Source organism: Arachis ipaensis, chromosome B2 (genome assembly GCF_059453495.1).
Source record: "Arachis ipaensis isolate K30076 ecotype BB chromosome B2, ASM5945349v1, whole genome shotgun sequence".
Classification (NCBI taxonomy): Eukaryota; Viridiplantae; Streptophyta; class Magnoliopsida; order Fabales; family Fabaceae; genus Arachis; species Arachis ipaensis.
In genome coordinates this window covers 50,059,808-50,078,425 of record NC_142437.1, presented here as the reverse complement: position 1 = coordinate 50,078,425, position 18,618 = coordinate 50,059,808, and the positions used below count along the sequence as shown (strand labels likewise).

General features: G+C 36.3%; 1 protein-coding gene and 1 non-coding gene across 2 annotated transcripts; both read right to left on the bottom strand.

The window, feature by feature from the left end:
- Positions 1 to 1,082: 1,082 nt before the first annotated feature.
- On the bottom strand, positions 1,083 to 3,586 carry LOC107628320 (pyruvate dehydrogenase E1 component subunit alpha, mitochondrial-like). Its single transcript, XM_021115810.2, has 4 exons — positions 3,500 to 3,586; positions 3,333 to 3,404; positions 1,185 to 1,335; positions 1,083 to 1,093 (listed from the first exon to the last, which is right to left on the bottom strand). The coding sequence occupies exons 1-4, from the start codon at positions 3,584 to 3,586 to the stop codon at positions 1,083 to 1,085; spliced, it is 321 nt and encodes a 106-aa protein (XP_020971469.1).
- Positions 3,587 to 18,305: 14,719 nt separating this feature from the next.
- LOC148573932 (small nucleolar RNA R71) lies at positions 18,306 to 18,413 on the bottom strand. Its single transcript, XR_015905597.1, has one exon. It is a non-coding gene; the product is annotated as a small nucleolar RNA R71 (small nucleolar RNA).
- Between the last annotated feature and the right edge of the window lie 205 nt (positions 18,414 to 18,618).

The window sequence follows — 18,618 nt, the reverse complement described above, 5'->3', positions numbered from 1 at the left end:
CTGAAACCTTTCCGGATGAGCAATTATTTGCTATTCAGGAAGCTCTGTGGTTTGCAGACATTGCAAACTATAAGACATAAGGTTCTCCTTCTGTAACCATGGAGAGGAAGCATGAAAAGCTTCTTTCACTGCAAAGTCAACCAAAGCCCCCACAGTCAAACTGTAAGTTTGGTGTTGAACCCCCACATTCAAACTCTAAGTTTGGTGTCACTACAACAAATAAGGGTTTTCGCAACGGTCAAAAACCGTTGCCATAGATCAGAAAACCGTTCCTAAAACTTTAGGCAACGCTTTGGCAACGGTTTTTCACCTGTGGTATATGCGGCCGTTACCAATGCTCAAAGGCAACGGTTTTTTATCTAAGGCAACGGCAACTAAAAAACCGTTGCCATAGTTACTAACATAGACAACGGTTTTGACAACAAGTTTTAAAGAACGGTTTAGAACCGTTACTGAATAGGCAACAGTTTAAAACCATTGTCTTTTATGATGTAACGGTTTAAAACCATAACTGAATAGGCAACGGTTTTAAGCTGTTGTAGTTTTATTATTCACAAAGACAACGGTTTAAAAGCATTGCCTTTGGTGTTTCTTTTTGCAACAGTTTTAATTGCATGCCATTTTGTAGTTGTCTTTGACAATGCTTTTAACACCATTGTCTTTTGTGACTTTTCACAACGGTTTTTTGTAATTATATAATTCTTTATTTACAATAGTTTTCTCATGTTGCATTGAAATTAGTTCTAACTATTTTAATTTACTGTCAATAAATAAGTTTAACTATTTGAATCAAATCACTAAAAAAACTAATTGAACATTTACCATTAAATTTGATTTACAGACAAATTTTTGTGTCACTGAAGTTTGATTAAAGAAAAATATACATAATAAAGAAAAGTAATACTCATTGCTTTGCATCATTTTACAACTTAAAATGTACCAAACTAAATTCAAATCCAAATTAGAATCAATTAATTCATTGTTTGCACACTCAAAAAATTTAAAAGTTTAAAATCTATACACGTTGACACTAGCTAAGCCATTACCGACTAAGAACTTGCTGCAGCAAGTAGCATTCTCAATCAACATGTAACTGCGAAAGTAATTAAAAGAACATTGATTAGCATCAAACAAAATGCAAACTACAAGAAGCAAAGAAGAGAAACATGCAACACAAAGCATACCACAACTTTGATATTCAGCAACATCGTTTGCTCTCTCTTTATCTATTGAGGAACTCCTAAGGACTTGGCTCTTAGAAGAGTCGTAGAATTTGTTTCCAAGTCTGCTGCCACCGAGAATGTCCTCAGCCAAGTCATCAAACAAATTTTGTCCCTAAATATTTACCATGATTTAAATACTCATTTTGTGAAACACTAAGACATCCATTGAGATAATCAACCAATTAGAAATTAAACCAACTAGCAATTAAGAAACAAAATAAACCAACTAGCAATTAAGAAACAACCATTAACATTAACATTATACTCAATAAAACAACTTAGCTTAATTTCAAACTAAATTGAATTAAAACAAAACTTCTAGCTTAACTTTTTACACAGAGAGAACATGTTCAACTAAATGACTCTTTTAATTTCAAACTAAATTGAATTAAAACAAAAGTTCTATGCTTAACTTTTTACACAAAGAGAACATATTCAGCTAAATGACTCTTTGATTTATAATAGAAAATAAGCTTAATCCAAACGCATACCGTAACCGAACCTCAGCAGACCAAGTGGGGGACATCGTAGCGGACGCAAGCGGAGAGGAGAGCACGGAACAGCAATGGATTACAGAGCAGTAACCGATGACGACACAAAACTATTTTCTCCTAACATTGCTTAGAACAAAATCTCATTAAAGAGAAAAAAATCAATCAACAAAGTAACTAATGACAAAACAAGGTCTACCTGTTTTGTTCTCAATTGCAAATGACAGGATTTAACATACCTAACCTAACCCAACCCTCTTTTCATGAATTGAAAGAGATGTTGGAGACTTGGGAGTACATAATGGTTTTAATATCACATCAAGATGATTATGTACATAGGAATTCTACAGCCACTGTAGTTCATACCAAAGACATAGGCAAACTAAAGCGAACCATCGCACAGACCAAGTTGCAAATCATAATGGTAGGAAATGTATAAAATATCCAAAATAAAATAAAGTGAACCATCAATACTAACTGCATTTTGTTTTTGGGGATAAAATAACTGGATTTTTTTGTTAACATGCTATACTCATGTATCTTATTTTCATGTAGCCATCAACATTTGACTAGAGTAGAGAAAGCATCACCTCAGTCACAAGAGTAACTTTTGTCACATGTGAGCATAACTCCAAAGGGTCATCTTTTGATGCACAGGCCTTTGCTTTTTGAACATCAATTAATCTCCGTAAGACCTATCAGTACACGCAAATCCATATCAAAATGCCATATATCTACATGAAAGATTTAACATGATAGACTATTAAATTATCAAGTAAATGTTTCTAATTTATAACCATTACTATGTACTTGGAAGTATCATAACAATACCTGCTCTAATTTGAAGTTTGAAACAATAGCACATTCAAAAAATTCTCAAAGTAATTCCTTTGTAATCAGTTAAGCTAAAATCAAATAACTAGAAAAGCTAAATGATATCCTTAAAAAGAATCGTGCATTTGGTTCCAAACAGCAGTAAAAAGCTTTTAAGAGTAAACTACAAACCAGCTTAACTTTATCAAGATGAAGCGCAACCCTTTCATACTCTTTCATCAATGTCCTAAAAGGAGAAGATCAATTGAATATGTTCAGCATAGTACTTAAAATAAAATGTTTTATCTGACCCCTAGAATATCAAAATATATACTTGCACGTTCCAACTACAAATCTTCTTAAACTCTAGTTGAATTGGAAACTTAAAAGAAAACAATGAATACTACTAGTAATTCACAAAATAGGCACCTTCTACACATAGCAGAAATAGTTATAGGCAGAATATAACTCAATTTAACAGTACTTACTATAATAAGATCTATAATCCTTATGAGAGGACTCGAATCCATTTACAAACTCCAAAGTGGGGTAAACATGAATTGGAAGCCACAAAAAATATAACGTAGCCCATAATTCTTTAAGTTAAGTCTGATACCTTACATCATAATAAAGAAAAGTTTAATCCATGAACTATCTTCAAAGAAATAAAAAATAAAAAAGGCATGGTAAATTTGGCAAAGATGTCATCAATATAGAAGTCATAGTATTATACATAACCAAGCCTTAAAATTATCATACTTCACATCGGAAGAATAAAGTAAGAAGTCTAGTTTCTTTTGATTACCTTCAGCTCCTTTTCAGAAGCAATGTCATGAGCCAATAATAGCTTCCTCACTCTCTCAATTAGATCACGCTCCTATAATCATATTAACCAAGAGACAAATTTGAGAAAGAACTCCATGATATTAAAATAACAGCACATTATATGCTTTGCTCAGTAGTGTGACAAACTTGTCTCTCATTGGAAATCTCGTCACATGTACAGTATGTGCTGCCAGGATCAGACATAGAGTGCCCGTGGTATCTATAGGTGTCCATTTCAAGAATCTTTACAAAATAATCAAGAATACAAGAAAGCAATCAGAGTAAAGCAAATACCAAACTTTGATAATTTAATCAAAACTACACAAATGCTAGAAAGTATTAAAGTTAATGCAATCCTATATGCAGCACTTGGGTTGAGAAAGCCCAATCTTACCTTATATACACAAGTAAGCTTTAATTCAGAGATCTATACGTACATCCATGTCTGATGGCTACAAAATTTTCATGGTTAATTCGATACCACTTATAAGTTCTTTCAGAGATCTAGTTAGCAAATCAAAATCATAACAGTATTATAACAAATTAATATTAAAATCAAAACAAAATCAAAGCAGCATTGCCAGAGAACTAGTTACATACTAAATCAATATTAAAATCAAAATAAAATCACAACAGCATTTCCAAATTACTAGTTACCAAATCAACATCAGAACAACATTATACCAAATCAACATTAAAATCAATATTAGGCAACAGCAAAGTAACTCACAGCAACAGCTTCAGTTAACATAAACACTTTAACAATAACCCTCACAGCAACAACGGGATAACTTAGGCGAGCAAAGAGAAATCAGAAACAGGGTAAAGCTCACCATTACAGTGGCGAGTTGCAGCTGAAACAGAGTGGCGATCCAAATACCAACGGCGGCGCACAGCTCAACAGCGACGGCGAACCCAACCCCGCCAGCGACGGCTTGGCAGCAACAGAGGCAACCTCCTCCTCCCTCATCGTGTTTCTCTCTCCGCGCGAACCCTTTCTTTCTCTTCGAGCTCTTTAGTGGCAGCAGTGATGGGAAGTACGACGGCGACGACGAGCTCGACGGTCAGGACCTTCAGTGGCGGTGATGGAGTCCTCGACGAAGGTGGCTACTCCTCTCTCGCGCACACTCTTCTCCATCTCCACACCCTCCGGTTCGCGCGACAATGGCGGCGGCTCCATGGAACGGCGGCGGCAGGCGGGCAGGGTGCAGTGACGGCGCGCTCTTCTCCCTTTCCTTCCCTTCTTCTTCCCCGATTCCCCCTTCTTCTCTCTTTTCCCTTTCTTTCTTTTCCTCTTTTCCTTCTGTTTTCTTTTCTGTATGTGTGTCTAGGGATTTAAGATAACAAAGTTAGGAATTTTGTGAAATTGGGGCTTTATTTGATAATTCTAGAATTAGGATAAAATATATACTAATAATATAAGAATTTTAAAAAATATTTGAGATAAAATAATAATATAGAATTTAAATTTAATATTGTAAAGATTACTTTAAAATGCATAAAATTTTATTCATTAATTTATCAATGAGCTAAAATAATTATTTATAATTTAAATTATAAATAAATATATTAATCACATTTTATAAAATACATTTTTAAACTCAAAAATATTAATTATTTAAATTAAATGATATAATTTTTTATCATTTTCTGTCACCAGAATTTTAATTTCAAATTATATGAAATAATCAATTATAAAAATTACACAAGAATATTAATTGAATAAACTCCAAATATTAATAAAACTAATTTAATTACTCTTAATAAATTAGTTTATAAAATAAGGAGTTCAAATTAATAATAAATCATCACTTTTTCAAAATAAAAGTTACTTAAATTAAATTGTACAATTCTTTCTTATTTTTCAATTACTAAAATTATACAAAATATTCCATTATAATAAAATTACTTAAGAATATTAATTTATTCAAAATGAATTTATCTCCTAATCTCTTTAATTATTTTCTAATAGAATAATTTTTTAAATTATAAAGTTTAAACTTAATAAGATAAAATCACAATTTATTCATATTTTAGATTTTCAAAAATATATAATATTTATTATAAATTTATTTTAATTTTATTTTTTCTAAAAATAATATTTGTTATATATTTATAACAATAGTTTTTGAGTATTTTATAAATTTAGTATTTATAGAAAAAATTATTTGAATTTGTATGATTATTTATAATTATTTTTATATGTATCTTTTAATTTGTATAATTATTTAAATAATATTAGAAAATTATTGTTTGATAAACAATTGTTGTAATGGTTATAAAATTGTTCTTTAAAATAGTCAAAGAGAACGATTTTATTTTGTTGCTATAACGTAATGAAAAATTGAACTTCAACAGCAACACTGTAAAAATCGTTGTCTAAGACCATCTAATAGAACGGTTTTAAAGTGTAGCATTTTAGCAACGGTTTTTATGCGTTCTTTTTGTACAATTATTTAAACAACAATAAAAAACCGTTGCTTAAAAACAAATCATGGTAACGGTTATAAAACCGTTCTTTAAAATAGTCAAAGAGAACGGTTTTAATTTGTTGCTATAAAATAATGAAAAATTGAATTTAATAGTAACACTACAAAAAACCGTTGTCTAAAACTATCTAAGAGAACAGTTTTAAGGCATTGCAAAATTTGGCGTTGCTAAAGGCCATATTTGTTGTAGTGTGTTGGGAGGTCCCAACATTGCTCTGAATATCTGTGAGGCTCCATGAGAGCTCACTGTCAAGTTATTGACACTAAAGAAGCGCTTGTTAGGAGGCAACCCAATGTTATTTAATTAATTATTTTCTATTGTTATGTTATTTTTTTAGGTTGATGATCATGTGGAGTCACAAAAACTACTGAAAAATCAAAAACAGGATGAAAAATAGTTTTAAAAATAGCACACCCTGGAGGAGGAGCATTCTGGCGTTTAAACGCCAGAAACAAGCATCTATCTGGCGTTTAACGCCAGAAACAAGCATCAACCTGGCGTTAAACGCCAGAAACAGGCAGCAGTCTGGCGTTAAACGCCAGGATTGTATACAGAGGGCATTTTACATGCCTAATTGGAGCAGGGATGTTAAGTCCTTGTTCCCTTTGGATCTGTGGATCCCACAGGATCCCCACCTACCCCACCTCTTCTTCTCTCCTCTTCACACCTTTTCATAACACTCTTCCCCAAAATAACCTCCACCAATCACCTCCATTACTCCTCCAAACCCACCTACACCCACCCACTCAAATTCAAACCATTCACACACCTCTATCTTCTCTATCTCTTCTTCTTCTCATCCTTTCTTTCTTCTTTTGCTCGAGGACGAGCAAACCTTTTAAGTTTGGTGTGGTAAAAGCATTGCTTTTTGTTTTTCCATAACCACTAATGCCTCAAGGGATGCACTTCACTCCACAAAACTATTGGGAGCAAATCAACACTTCCCTAGGAGAGTTAAGTTCTAACATGGGACAACTAAGGATGGAACATCAAGAGCATTCCATCATCCTCCATGAGATTAGAGAAGATCAAAGAGCTATGAGGGAGGAGCAATAAAGACAAGGAAGAGACATAGAGGAGCTCAAGAGCACCATTAGTTCTTCAAGAAGAGGAAGACGTCACCCTCACCAAGGTGGACCCGTTCCTTAATCTCCTTGTTCTTATTTTCCTGTTTTTCATTTACTATGCTTTATGTTTATTTATGTTTGGGTCTTATTACATGATCACTAGTATCTAAGTGTCTATGTCTTAAAGATATGAATGTCCTATGAATCCATCACCTTTCTTAAATGAAAAATGTTTTCTGAAAAAGAAAAAGAAGTACATGAATTTTGAATTTTAAAATAGTTAAATTATTTTAATGTGGTGGCAATACTTTTTGTTTTCTGAATGAATGCTTGAAAAATGCATATGTCTTTTGAATTTGTTGTTTATGAATGTTAAAATTGTTGGCTCTTGAAAGAATGATGAAAAAGGAGAAATGTTATTTGATAATCTGAAAAATCATAAAAATGATTCTTGAAGCAAGAAAAAGCAGTGAAGAACAAAGCTTGCAGAAAAAAATGCGAAAAAAAAAGAGAGCAAGAAAAAGAAAAAGCAAGCAGAAAAAGCCAAAAGCTCTTTAAACCAAAAGGCAAGAGCAAAAAGCCAATAGCCCTTAAAACCAAAAGGCAAGGGCAATAAAAAGGATCAAAGGCTTTGAGCATCAGTGGATAGGAGGGCCTAAAGGAATAAAATCCTGGCCTAAGCGGCTAAACCAAGCTGTCCCTAACCATGTGCTTGTGGCGTGAAGGTGTCAAGTGAAAACTTGAGACTGAGCGGTTAAAGTCGAGGTCTAAAGCAAAAACAGAGTGTGCTTAAAAACCCTGGACACCTCTAATTGGGGACTTTAGCAAAGGCTTAGTCACAATCTGAAAAGGTTCACCCAGTTATGTGTCTGTGTCATGTATGTATCCGGTGGTAATACTGGAAAACAGAGTACTTAGGGCCACGACCAAGACTCATAAAGTAGCTGTGTTCAAGAATCAACATACTGAACTAGGAGAATCAATAACACTATCTGAATTCTGAGTTCCTATAGATGCCAATCATTCTGAACTTCAAAGGATAAAGTGAGACGCCAAAACTGTTCAGAAGCAAAAAGCTAATAGCCCCGCTCATCTAATTAAGACTGATCTTCATAGATGTTTTTGGAATTCATTGTATATTCTCTTCTTTTTATCCTACTTTGTTTTTAGTTGCTTGGGTACAAGCAACAATTTAAGTTTGGTGTTGTGATGAGCGGATAATTTATACGCTTTTTGGCATGGTTTTTAGGTAGTTTTTAATATGTTTTAGTCACTTTTTATTATATTTTTATTAGTTTTTAAATAAAAATCACATTTCTGGACTTTACTATGAGTTTGTGTATTTTTCTGTGATTTCAGGTATTTTCTGGCTAAAATTGAGGGACCTGAGAAAATTCTGATTCAGAGGTTGAAAAAGGACTGCAGATGTTGTTGGATTCTGACCTCCCAGCACTCAAAGTGGATTTTCTGGAGCTACAGAAGTCCAAATGGTGCGCTCTCAATTGCGTTGGAAAGTAGACATCTAGGGCTTTCCAGAAATATATAATAGTCCATATTTTGCTCAAGGATAAATGACGTAAACTGGCGTTCAACGCCAGTTCCATGTTGCATTATGGCGTAAAATGCCAGAAACAGGTTACAAGTTGGAGTTAAACGCCCAAAACAGGTTACAACCTGACGTTTAACTCCAGAAACAGCCTAGGCACGTGAAAATCTCAAGTCTCAGCCCCAGCACATACCAAGTGAGCCCCAGAAGTGGATTTCTGCACTATCTATCATAGTTTACTTATTTTCTGTAAACCTAGGTTACTAGTTTAGTATTTAAACAACTTTTAGAGATTTATTTTGTACCTCATGACATTTTTAGATCTGAACTTTGTACTCTTTGATGGCATGAGTCTCTAAACTCCATTGTTGGGGGTGAGGAGCTCTGCTGTGTCTCGATGAATTAATGCAATTATTTCTGTTTTCTATTCAAACACGCTTGTTTCTATCTAAGATGTTCATTCGCACTTCAATATGATGAATGTGATGATCCGTGACACTCATCACCATTCTCACTCTATGAACGCGTGCCTGACAACCACCTCCATTCTACCTTCGATTGAATGAGTATCTCTTAGGATCCTTAATCAGAATCTTCGTGGTATAAGCTAGAATCCATTGGCAGCATTCTTGAGAATCCGAAAAGTCTAAACCTTGTCTGTGGTATTCCGAGTAGGATTCAAGGATTGAATGACTGTGACGAGCTTCAAACTCGCGAGTGTTGGGCGTAGTGACAGACGCAAAAGGATCAATGGATCCTATTCCGACATGATCGAGAACCGACAGATGATTAGCCGTGCGGTGACAGCGCACCTGGACCATTTTCACTAAGAGGACGGATGATAGCCATTGACAACGGTGATCCACCAACACACAGCTTGCCATAGGAGAAAACTTGCGTGCGAGAAGAAGATGACAGTAGGAAAGCAGAGATTCAGAAGATAAAGTATCTCCAAAACTCCAACACATTCTCCATTACTGCATAACAAGTATTTATTTCATGCTCTTTTATTTTTCGCAGTTCAAACTGATAATCATAATTAATCTCCTGACTAAGATTTACAAGGTAACCATAGATTGCTTCAAGCCAACAATCTCCGTGGGATTCGACCCTTACTCACGTAAGGTATTACTTGGACGACCCAGTGCACTTGCTGGTTAGTTGTGCGGAGTTGTGAAAAGTGTGAATCACAATTTCGTGCACCACGTCGCTAGCTCGACGATTTCTCCATTAGTTGAGATGATACTTCATTTTGGGGTTTTCCCCCATGTTACCCATGTAGTGTTTGAGCCTTTGTCCGTTCACAGTGAAAGCCCTCTTTGAACTTTTTTCTATGATTTCTATGTGTCCATATGGCGAGACCTTTGTGACAAGAAAGGGTCCTGACCACCTTGATTTGAGTTTCCCAGGGAAAAATCTCAATTTGGAGTTGTAGAGGAGCACTTGCTGTCCTTTTTCGAAGCTCCTGGGTGTCAGATTGAGGTCATGTCTTCTCTTCGCCTTTTCTTTATAGATCTTGGCATTTTCATAGGCTTGAGATCTAAACTCCTCCATTTATTGGAGCTGCAAGACCCTCTTTTCACCAGCAGCAATGCTATCAAACTTTAGTAGCTTGAGAGCCCAGAGGGCTTTGTGTTCCAGCTCCAATGGTAAATGACAGGCCTTTCCATACACCAGTTGATATGGGGACATCCCGATGGTGTTTTGAATGCCGTTCTGTATGCCCAAAGGGCATCATCTAGCTTCTTCGACCAGTCCTTTCTTGATGCTCCTACAGTCTTCTCCAGAATCCTTTTTAATTCTCTGTTAGATATCTCGGTTTGCCCACTTGTTTGGAGATGGTAGGGCGTGGCAACCTTGTGTTTCACCCCGTGTTGTAAGAGGAGAGCTTCTAGTGGTCTGTTACAAAAATGGCTCCCTCCATCACTGATGAGTGCTCGGGAGACTCCGAACCGGCTAAAGATATTCTTTCTGAGGAAGTTCATGACCACCTTGTTATCATTTGTTGGGGTTGCAATAGCCTCTACCCACTTGGAAACGTAATCCACTGCTACCAAGATATACTTGTTTGAATATGAGGTTGGAAATGGTCCCATGAAATTGATTCCCCACACATCAAACAGTTCCAGTTCTAAGATGAAATTCTGTGGCATCTCATTTTTTTTGGATAAGTTTCTAGCTCTTTGGCATTCATTGCAGTTCTTTACTAGTTCTTTGGCATCTTTGAAAAGGGTGGGCCAAAAGAATCCACTTTGTAACAACTTTGCTGCAGTTCTTTTCCCTCCAAAATGGCCTCCATAGCACGAGTCGTGGCAGTTCCACAGGACCTCTCGTCCCTCTTCTTTTGAGACACATCTTCTCAGGATTCCATTTGAACACTTCTTGAAGAGATATGGCTCATCCCAGACAAAATATTTTGCGTCATTGATGAGCTTTCTTTTTTTATGTTTGTTGATCTCTGGAGGTAAAGCCCCAGTTGCCTTGAAATTGGCAATGTTTGCAAACCAGGGTGCTTTGTGAACCATCATTAACTGCTCATCTGGGAAGTACACATTTACACTGGCATCGTGTGTTCCACTTTTGTCCTGAGGGATTCTGGATAGGTGATTGGCTACCTTGTTCTCCACTCTTTTCTTGTCTCTGATCTCAATGTTGAATTCCTGCAACAACAAGATCCATCTTATCAGTCTTGGTTTTGATTCCTACTTGGCAAATAAATATTTAAGTGCTGTGTGATCTGTGAAAATGATCACTTTGACACCAATGAGGTATGATCTAAACTTGTCAAATGCAAAAACTATTGCCAGCAACTCTTTTTCAGTAGTGGTATAATTTCTTTGAGTGTCATTGAGGACTTTGCTGGCATAGTATATCACATGGACCAAGTTATCTTTTCTCTGTCCTAACACTGCCCCAACTGCAAAATCAGATGCATCGCACATCAGTTCAAATGGTAAGTTCCAATCAGGTAGGGAAATGATAGGGGTAGAGGACAGCCTCTTTTTCAAGTTTTCGAATGCTAGCATGCACTTTTCATCAAAGACAAATGGTGTATCAGATACAAGGAGATTGCTTAAGGGCTTGGCTATCTTTGAAAAATATTTGATAAATCTTCTATAAAAGCCAGCATGCCCTAAAAAGCTCCTAATTGCCTTGACATCACTTGGTGGGGGTAATTTTTCAATGAGTTTCACTTTAGCTCTGTCTATCTCAATGCCTTTGTTAGAAACCTTATGGCCAAGAACTATTCCTCCTGTCACCATAAAGTGACATTTTTCCCAATTCAAGACCAGATTGGTTTCTTGACATCTTTTTAACACCAGGGCAAGGTGATTTAGGCAATTGGAAAAGGAATCCCCGAATACTGAAAAGTCATCCATAAAGACTTCAATGAATTTTTCTATCATATCTGAGAAGATAGAAAGCATGCAGCGTTAAAACGTTGCAGGAGCATTACATAGCCCAAATAGCATGCGCCTGTATGCAAACACTCCATATGGGCAAGTAAATGACGTTTTCTCCTGGTTTCTCGGATCAACCACTATTTGATTATATCCTGAGTAACCATCTAGAAAACAGTAATATGCGTGTCCTGCAAGTCTTTCCAACATCTGATCCATGAAGGGGAGTGGGAAGTGATATTTTCTTGTAGCTTCATTGAGTTTTCTGTAGTCAATGCACATCCTCCATCTTGTGATCGTTCTTGTAGGGATGAGTTCGTTCCTCTCATTGGGTACTACAGTGATTTCTCCTTTCTTGAGGACCACTTGGACGGGGCTGACCCATGGGCTATCCGAAATTGGGTAGATCACCCCTCCTTGCCACAGCTTCATGACTTCCTTCTGTACCACTTCTTTCATGACTGGATTTAGCCTCCTTTGGGGTTGGATGGATGGTTTGGCATCATCTTCCAGTAGTATCTTATGCATGCATATGGTCGAACTGATTCCCTTCAAGTCAGCAAGGGTCCATCCAATGGCATCCTTATGCTTTTGTAATACTTGGAGTAGTTCCTCCTCTTGTTCTTGGCTGAGGGCTGAGTTTATGATCACTGGGTAACTTTTATTCTCCCCTAAATATGCATATTTGAGAGTGGGCAGCAGTGCTTTGAGTTCAAGTTTGGGTGCTTCTTTTCTTTCATTCTCCTCTTCTAGTGTGCCCTGAACATGAATCTCCGCTGTTGCAGCCTCTTCGCTTGATGCTGATTCCTCCTCTGTTAACCCCTCAAGTTCTTCTTCTTCAAAAATCTCTTGTACTGCATCTTCCAGTGAATCCAACCTCATACATTCTCCCAATGGTTCTTGTGGGTAACTCATGGCCTTGAACACATTGAATGTCATCTTCTCATTGTGTAATCTCAGGGTAAGTTCACCCTTTTGGACATCAATGATAGCTCCAGCAGTGGCCAAGAATGGTCTTCGCAGGATGATAGAGGCCTTGGCTCCCTCTTTCATATCCAACACTACAAAGTCTGCTGGAAAGATAAAATCTCCTACCTTCACCAGCAAGTCCTTTACTATGCCGTGAGGAAACTTGAATGATCGATCTGCCAGTTGTAGGGCCATTTTTGTTAGCTTGGCCTCTTCAATCCTCATTTTTTTCATCATAGCTACGGACATCAGATTTATGCTGGCTCCTAAATCACATAGGGCCTTTTCCACTGTGATTTCCCCTATAATACAAGGAATTTGGAAACTCCCAGGATCCTTCAATTTCTGGGGTAGCTTGTGCTGAATGATGGCACTATATTCTTCGGTTAGTATCACAGTCTCGTTGCTCTTCCAGCTTCTCTTCTTGGTCATTAATTCCTTCAAGAACTTGGCATAGAGCGGCATTTGCTCTATTACTTCAGCAAAGGGTATGTTAATCTGTAGTTTCTTGAAGATTTCCAAAAATCTTGAGAATTAGTTGTCATCCCCCTTCTTTTTTAATTGCTGAGGGTATGGAGCTTTTGGAACGTCTGGCTTCAGCATTTCTCCTTTTTGATGTGAATTGGGAGTGGGAACTTGGACTTCATCTTGTTCCTCTTCCCCTTCATTTGAGTTCTTCTCTTGTGGTTTCTTGGAAGTTTCCTTCAATTCCTTCCCACTTCTGACGGTGATAGCCTGACATTCCTCCCTTGGGTTTGAATCAGTGCTGCTGCAAAGGTTATGGCCAGGAATTTGCTTAAATAAGTAGCCAATTTGTGTCTCAAGTTTCTTGATGGCAACATCTTGATTCTGCATATTGGACCGCACTTCCTCTCAGAATATTTTACTGTCTTGAACTTCTTTGCATATACGTTCAAGTAGAGTCTCAATCCTTGAGAGTCTATCTTTGGATGATGGTGAGTTGAGATTGGAGGGGTGAGAAGGGCCATTTTGGTTTTGATATAGATATTGAGAGGTGTTGTTAGGTGGGTGCTGATATGATCTCTATGTGGAATGTTGGTGAGCTGCATTATTGTTGGGGTTGTGACGTCTCTGATCTTGGCCTTGATCTTGTTGATTTCCCCACCCAAAGTTTGGGTGGTTCCTCCAACCAGGGTTATAAGTTTTGGAGTATGGATCATGGGTCTGCCTAGGTGAGTTCCCAATATAGTTGGCTTGTTCCTGATCATCCTCTGCCTCTGCATTCACTCCTTCTTGAGCTGTTGATGAGGCAGTGATTGCTGCTACTTGGTTCCTGATGAGCGGATAATTTATATGCTTTTTGGCATTGTTTTTAGTATTTTTAGGATCTAGTTACTTTTAGGGATGTTTTCATTAGTTTTTATGTTAAATTCACATTTCTAGATTTTACTATGAGTTTGTGTGTTTTTCTGTGATTTCAGGTATTTTCTGGCTGAAATTGAGGGACTTGAGCAAAAATCAGATTCAGAGGTTGAAGAAGGACAGCTGATGCTGTTGGATTTTGACCTCCCTGCACTCAAAGTGGATTTTCTGGAGCTACAAAATTCAAAATGGCGTGCTTCCAATTGCGTTGAAAAGTAGACATCCAGGGCTTTCCAGCAATATATAATAGTCCATACTTTGGCCGAGTTTAGATGACGTAAATGGGCGTTGAACGCCAGTTCTATGCTGCAGTCTGGAGTTAAACGCCAGAAACACGTTACATGCCAGAGTTGAACGCCAGAAACACGTTACAACCCGGCGTTCAACTCCAGAAAGAGCCTCTGCCCGTGTAACATTCAAGCTCAACCCAAGCACACACCAAGTGGGCCCCGGAAGTGGATTTATACATCAATTACTTACTTCTGTAAACCCTAGTAGCTAGTTTATTATAAATAGAACTTTTTACTATTGTATTAGACATCTTGGGAACATCTTTGGATTATCTTTTGATCTATTGATCACGTTTGGGGGCTGGCCATTCGGCCATGCCTGGACCTTCATTACTTATGTATTTTCAACGGTAGAGTTTCTGCACTCCATAGATTAAGGTGTGGAGCTCTGCTGTTCCTCAAAGATTAATGCAAAGTACTACTGTTTTCTATTCAATTCATCTTATTTCGCTTCTAAAATATTCATTCGCACTTCAACCTGAATGTGATGAACGTGACAATCATCATCATTCCCTATGAACGCGTGCCTGACAACCACTTCTGTTCTACATTAGATTGAATGAATATCTCTTAGATCTCTTAATCAGAATCTTCGTGGTATAAGCTAGATTGATGGCGGCATTCATGAGAGTTCGGAAAGTCTAAACCTTGTCCGTGGTATTCCGAGTAGGACTCTGGGATTGAATGACTGTGACGAGCTCCAAACTCGCGAGTGCTGGGCGTAGTGATAGACGCAAAAAGGATAGTAAATTCTATTCCAGTATGATCGAGAACCTCCAAGATGATTAGCCATGCAGTGACAGCGCATCAGACCATTTTCACAGAGAGGAATAGGATGCAACCAACGACAAGGGTGATGCCTCCAGACGATTAGCCGTGCTGTGACAGAGCATTTGGACCATTTTCCCGAGAGGATTGAAAGTAGCCATTGGCATCGGTGACATCCATACACAAAGCCAGCCATAGAAAGGAGTAAGACTGATTGGATGAAGACAGCAGGAAAGCAGAGGTTCAGAGGAATGAATGCATCTCCATATGCTTATCTGAAATTCTCACCAATGATTTACATAAGTATTTCTATCCTTATTTTAGTATTAATTTTGAAAACTCCATAACTATTTTATATCCGCCTGACTGAGATTTACAAGGTGACCATAGCTTGCTTCATACCAACAATCTCCGTGGGATCGACCCTTACTCACGTAAGGTTTATTACTTGGACGACCCAGTGCACTTGCTGGTTAGTTATGCGAAGTTGTGAAGATATGTTTAGACCATGGTTCTGTGCATCCATTTTTGGTGCCATCGCCAGGGAATCAATTTCGAACAATAATTCACAACCTGAGTAACAATTTCGCATACCAAGTTTTTGGCGCCGTTGCCGGGGATTGTTCGAGTTTGGACAACTGACGGTACATCTTGTTGCTCAGATTAGGTAATTTTCTTATTGTTTTATTTTCAAAAATTTTTCAAAAACCTTTCAAAAATTTCTCATTTGTTTTCGAAAAAAAAATTTTAAAATAAAAATGTTTTCAAAAATATATTTTTCTTCAGAATTTTTAAGAATGAATTCTAGAGTTTCATGAAGCATGTTGAAGCATGCTGGCTATAAATCCATGTCTAAATTCTTTTGGACAGAGGTTTTGGCTTAAAAATTGAATGAATTACACTCATATTTTTACTAAAGCTTGGCTGGCTATTAAGCCATACCTGACCCTTTGATTGGAGCTTTAGACTAAAGAGCATAAGATTCCTGGAATTCATATTAAAAATTTTGGAATCCTTATTTTTCTTTCTCAAATGATTTTCAAAAAATATAAAATAAAAAAAATTTAATAAAATCATAAAAATTAAAAATATTTTGTGTTTCTTGTTTGAGTCTTGAGTCAATTGTAAGTTTGGTGTCAATTGCATACTCATCTTGCATTTTTCGAAAATTGCATTCATGCATTGCATTCATCATAATCTTCAAGTTGTTCTTGATAACCCTTCTTGATTGATCTTCATATTATATGGTTTTGTGTTGCATGTTGTTTTTCATATGCATTCTTGCATTCATAGTGTCTATACATTAAAGATTTCTAAGTTTGGTGTCTTGCATGTTTTCTTTGCATCAAAAATTTTTTCAAAAATAAGTTCTTGGTGTTCATCTTGACATTCAAAGTGTTCTTGGTGTTCATCTTGACATTCATAGTATTCTTGCATGCATTCATTGTTTTGATCCAAAATTTTCATGCATTGCATCATTTTCATGTTTTTCTCTTTCATCATTAAAAATTCAAAAATTAAAAAAATATCTTTCCCTTTTTCTTCTCATAAATTCGAAAATTTGAGTTGACTTTTTCAAAACTTTTTAAAATTTAGTTGTTTCTTATGAGTCAAATCAAATTTTCAATTTAAAAATCTTATCTTTTTCAAAATCTTTTTCAAAAAAAATCAAATCTTTTTCATTTTTCTTATTTATTTTCGAAAATTTTAAAAAATATTTTTCAAAAAAATCTTTTCTTAATCTTATATCATAATTTTCGAAAATAACATCATCAATTAATGTTTTGGATTCAAAAATTTCAAGTTTGTTACTTGCTTGTTAAGAAAGATTCAAACTTTAAGTTCTAGAATCATATCTTGTGATTTCTTGTGAATCAAGTCATTAATTGTGATTTTAAAAATCAAATCTTTTTCAAAATTAATTTCAATCATATCTTTTCAAAAATATCTTTCTATCTTATCTTTTTCAAAATCATATCTTTTTAATCATATCTTTTTAAAAATCATATCTTTTTCAAAAATTTGATTTTAAAATATCTTCTCTAACTTCTTATCTTCTTGTCTTTTCAAAATTGATTTTCAATTTTGTTTCAACTAACTAACTAACTTCTTGTTTGTTTCTTATCTTTTTCAAAACTACCTAACTAACTCTCTCTCTCTCTCTCTCTCTAATTTTCGAAAATCCCTCCCTTCTTTTTCAAAATTTCTTTTTAATTAACTAATTATTTTAATTTTTGATTTTAGTTTTCGAAAATTACTAACCTTTTTCAAAAACAATTTTCGAAAATCACTAACTCATTTTCAAAAATAATTTTCAAAAATTCTCCTTCTATTTATTTATTCATTTACTAACATCTCTTCCCCACTCACCAAAAATCCGAACCCTCCCTCTCTCTCTGAGTTCAGATTTTCTCTTCTTCTTTTCTTCTACTCTTCCTTTCTTCCACTCACCTAAAGGGAACTTCTATACCTGGGTAAAAAGGATCCCTATTATTATTATTTTTCTGTTCCCTCTTTTTATATGAGCAGGAGCAAGGACAAGAATATTCTTGTTGAAGCAGATCCAGAACCTGAAAGGACTCTGAAGAGAAAACTAAGAGAAGCTAAATTACAACAAAAATTTTCGAACAAAAAGAGGAGATGGCAGCCGAAAATAATAATAATAATGCAAGGAGGATGCTTGGTGACTTTACTGCACCTAATTCCAATTTACATGGAAGAAGCATCTCCATCCCTACCATTGGAGCAAACAATTTTGAGCTGAAACCTCAATTAGTTTCTCTGATGCAGCAGAACTGCAAGTTTCATGGACTTCCATCTGAAGATCCTTTTCAGTTCTTAACTGAATTCTTGCAGATCTGTGATACTGTTAAGACTAATGGAGTAGATCCTGAAGTCTACAGGCTCATGCTTTTCCCCTTTGCTGTAAGAGACAGAGCTAGACTGTGGTTGGACTCTCAACCCAAAGATAGCCTGAACTCTTGGGATAAGCTGGTCACGACTTTCTTAGCCAAGTTCTTTCCTCCTCAAAAGCTTAGTAAGCTTAGAGTGGATGTTCAAACCTTCAGACAGAAAGAAGGTGAATCCCTCTATGAAGCTTGGGAGAGATACAAGCAACTGACCAAAAAGTGTCCTTCTGACATGCTTTCAGAATGAACCATCCTGGATATATTCTATGATGGTCTGTCTGAATTAGTTAAGATGTCATTGGATACTTCTGCAGGTGGATCCATTCACCTAAAGAAAACGCCTACAGAAGCTCAAGAACTTATTGACATGGTTGCTAATAACCAGTTCATGTACACTTCTGAGAGAAATCCTGTGAGTAATGGGATGCCTCAGAAGAAGGGAG

What these genes read in the sequence shown, in the direction of transcription:
- LOC107628320 (XM_021115810.2), bottom strand. Translation starts at nt 3,586, where the DNA reads ATGGACACCTATAGATACCACGGGCACTCTATGTCTGATCCTGGCAGC. An exon ending in AGATTTCCAATGAGAGACAA is followed by an intron (nt 3,405 to 3,499) that starts GTTTGTCACACT and finishes ATATGATTATAG; the next exon opens with GAGCGTGATCTAATTGAGAG. An exon ending in CTTCTGAAAAGGAGCTGAAG is followed by an intron (nt 1,336 to 3,332) that starts GTAATCAAAAGA and finishes GTAAATATTTAG; the next exon opens with GGACAAAATTTGTTTGATGA.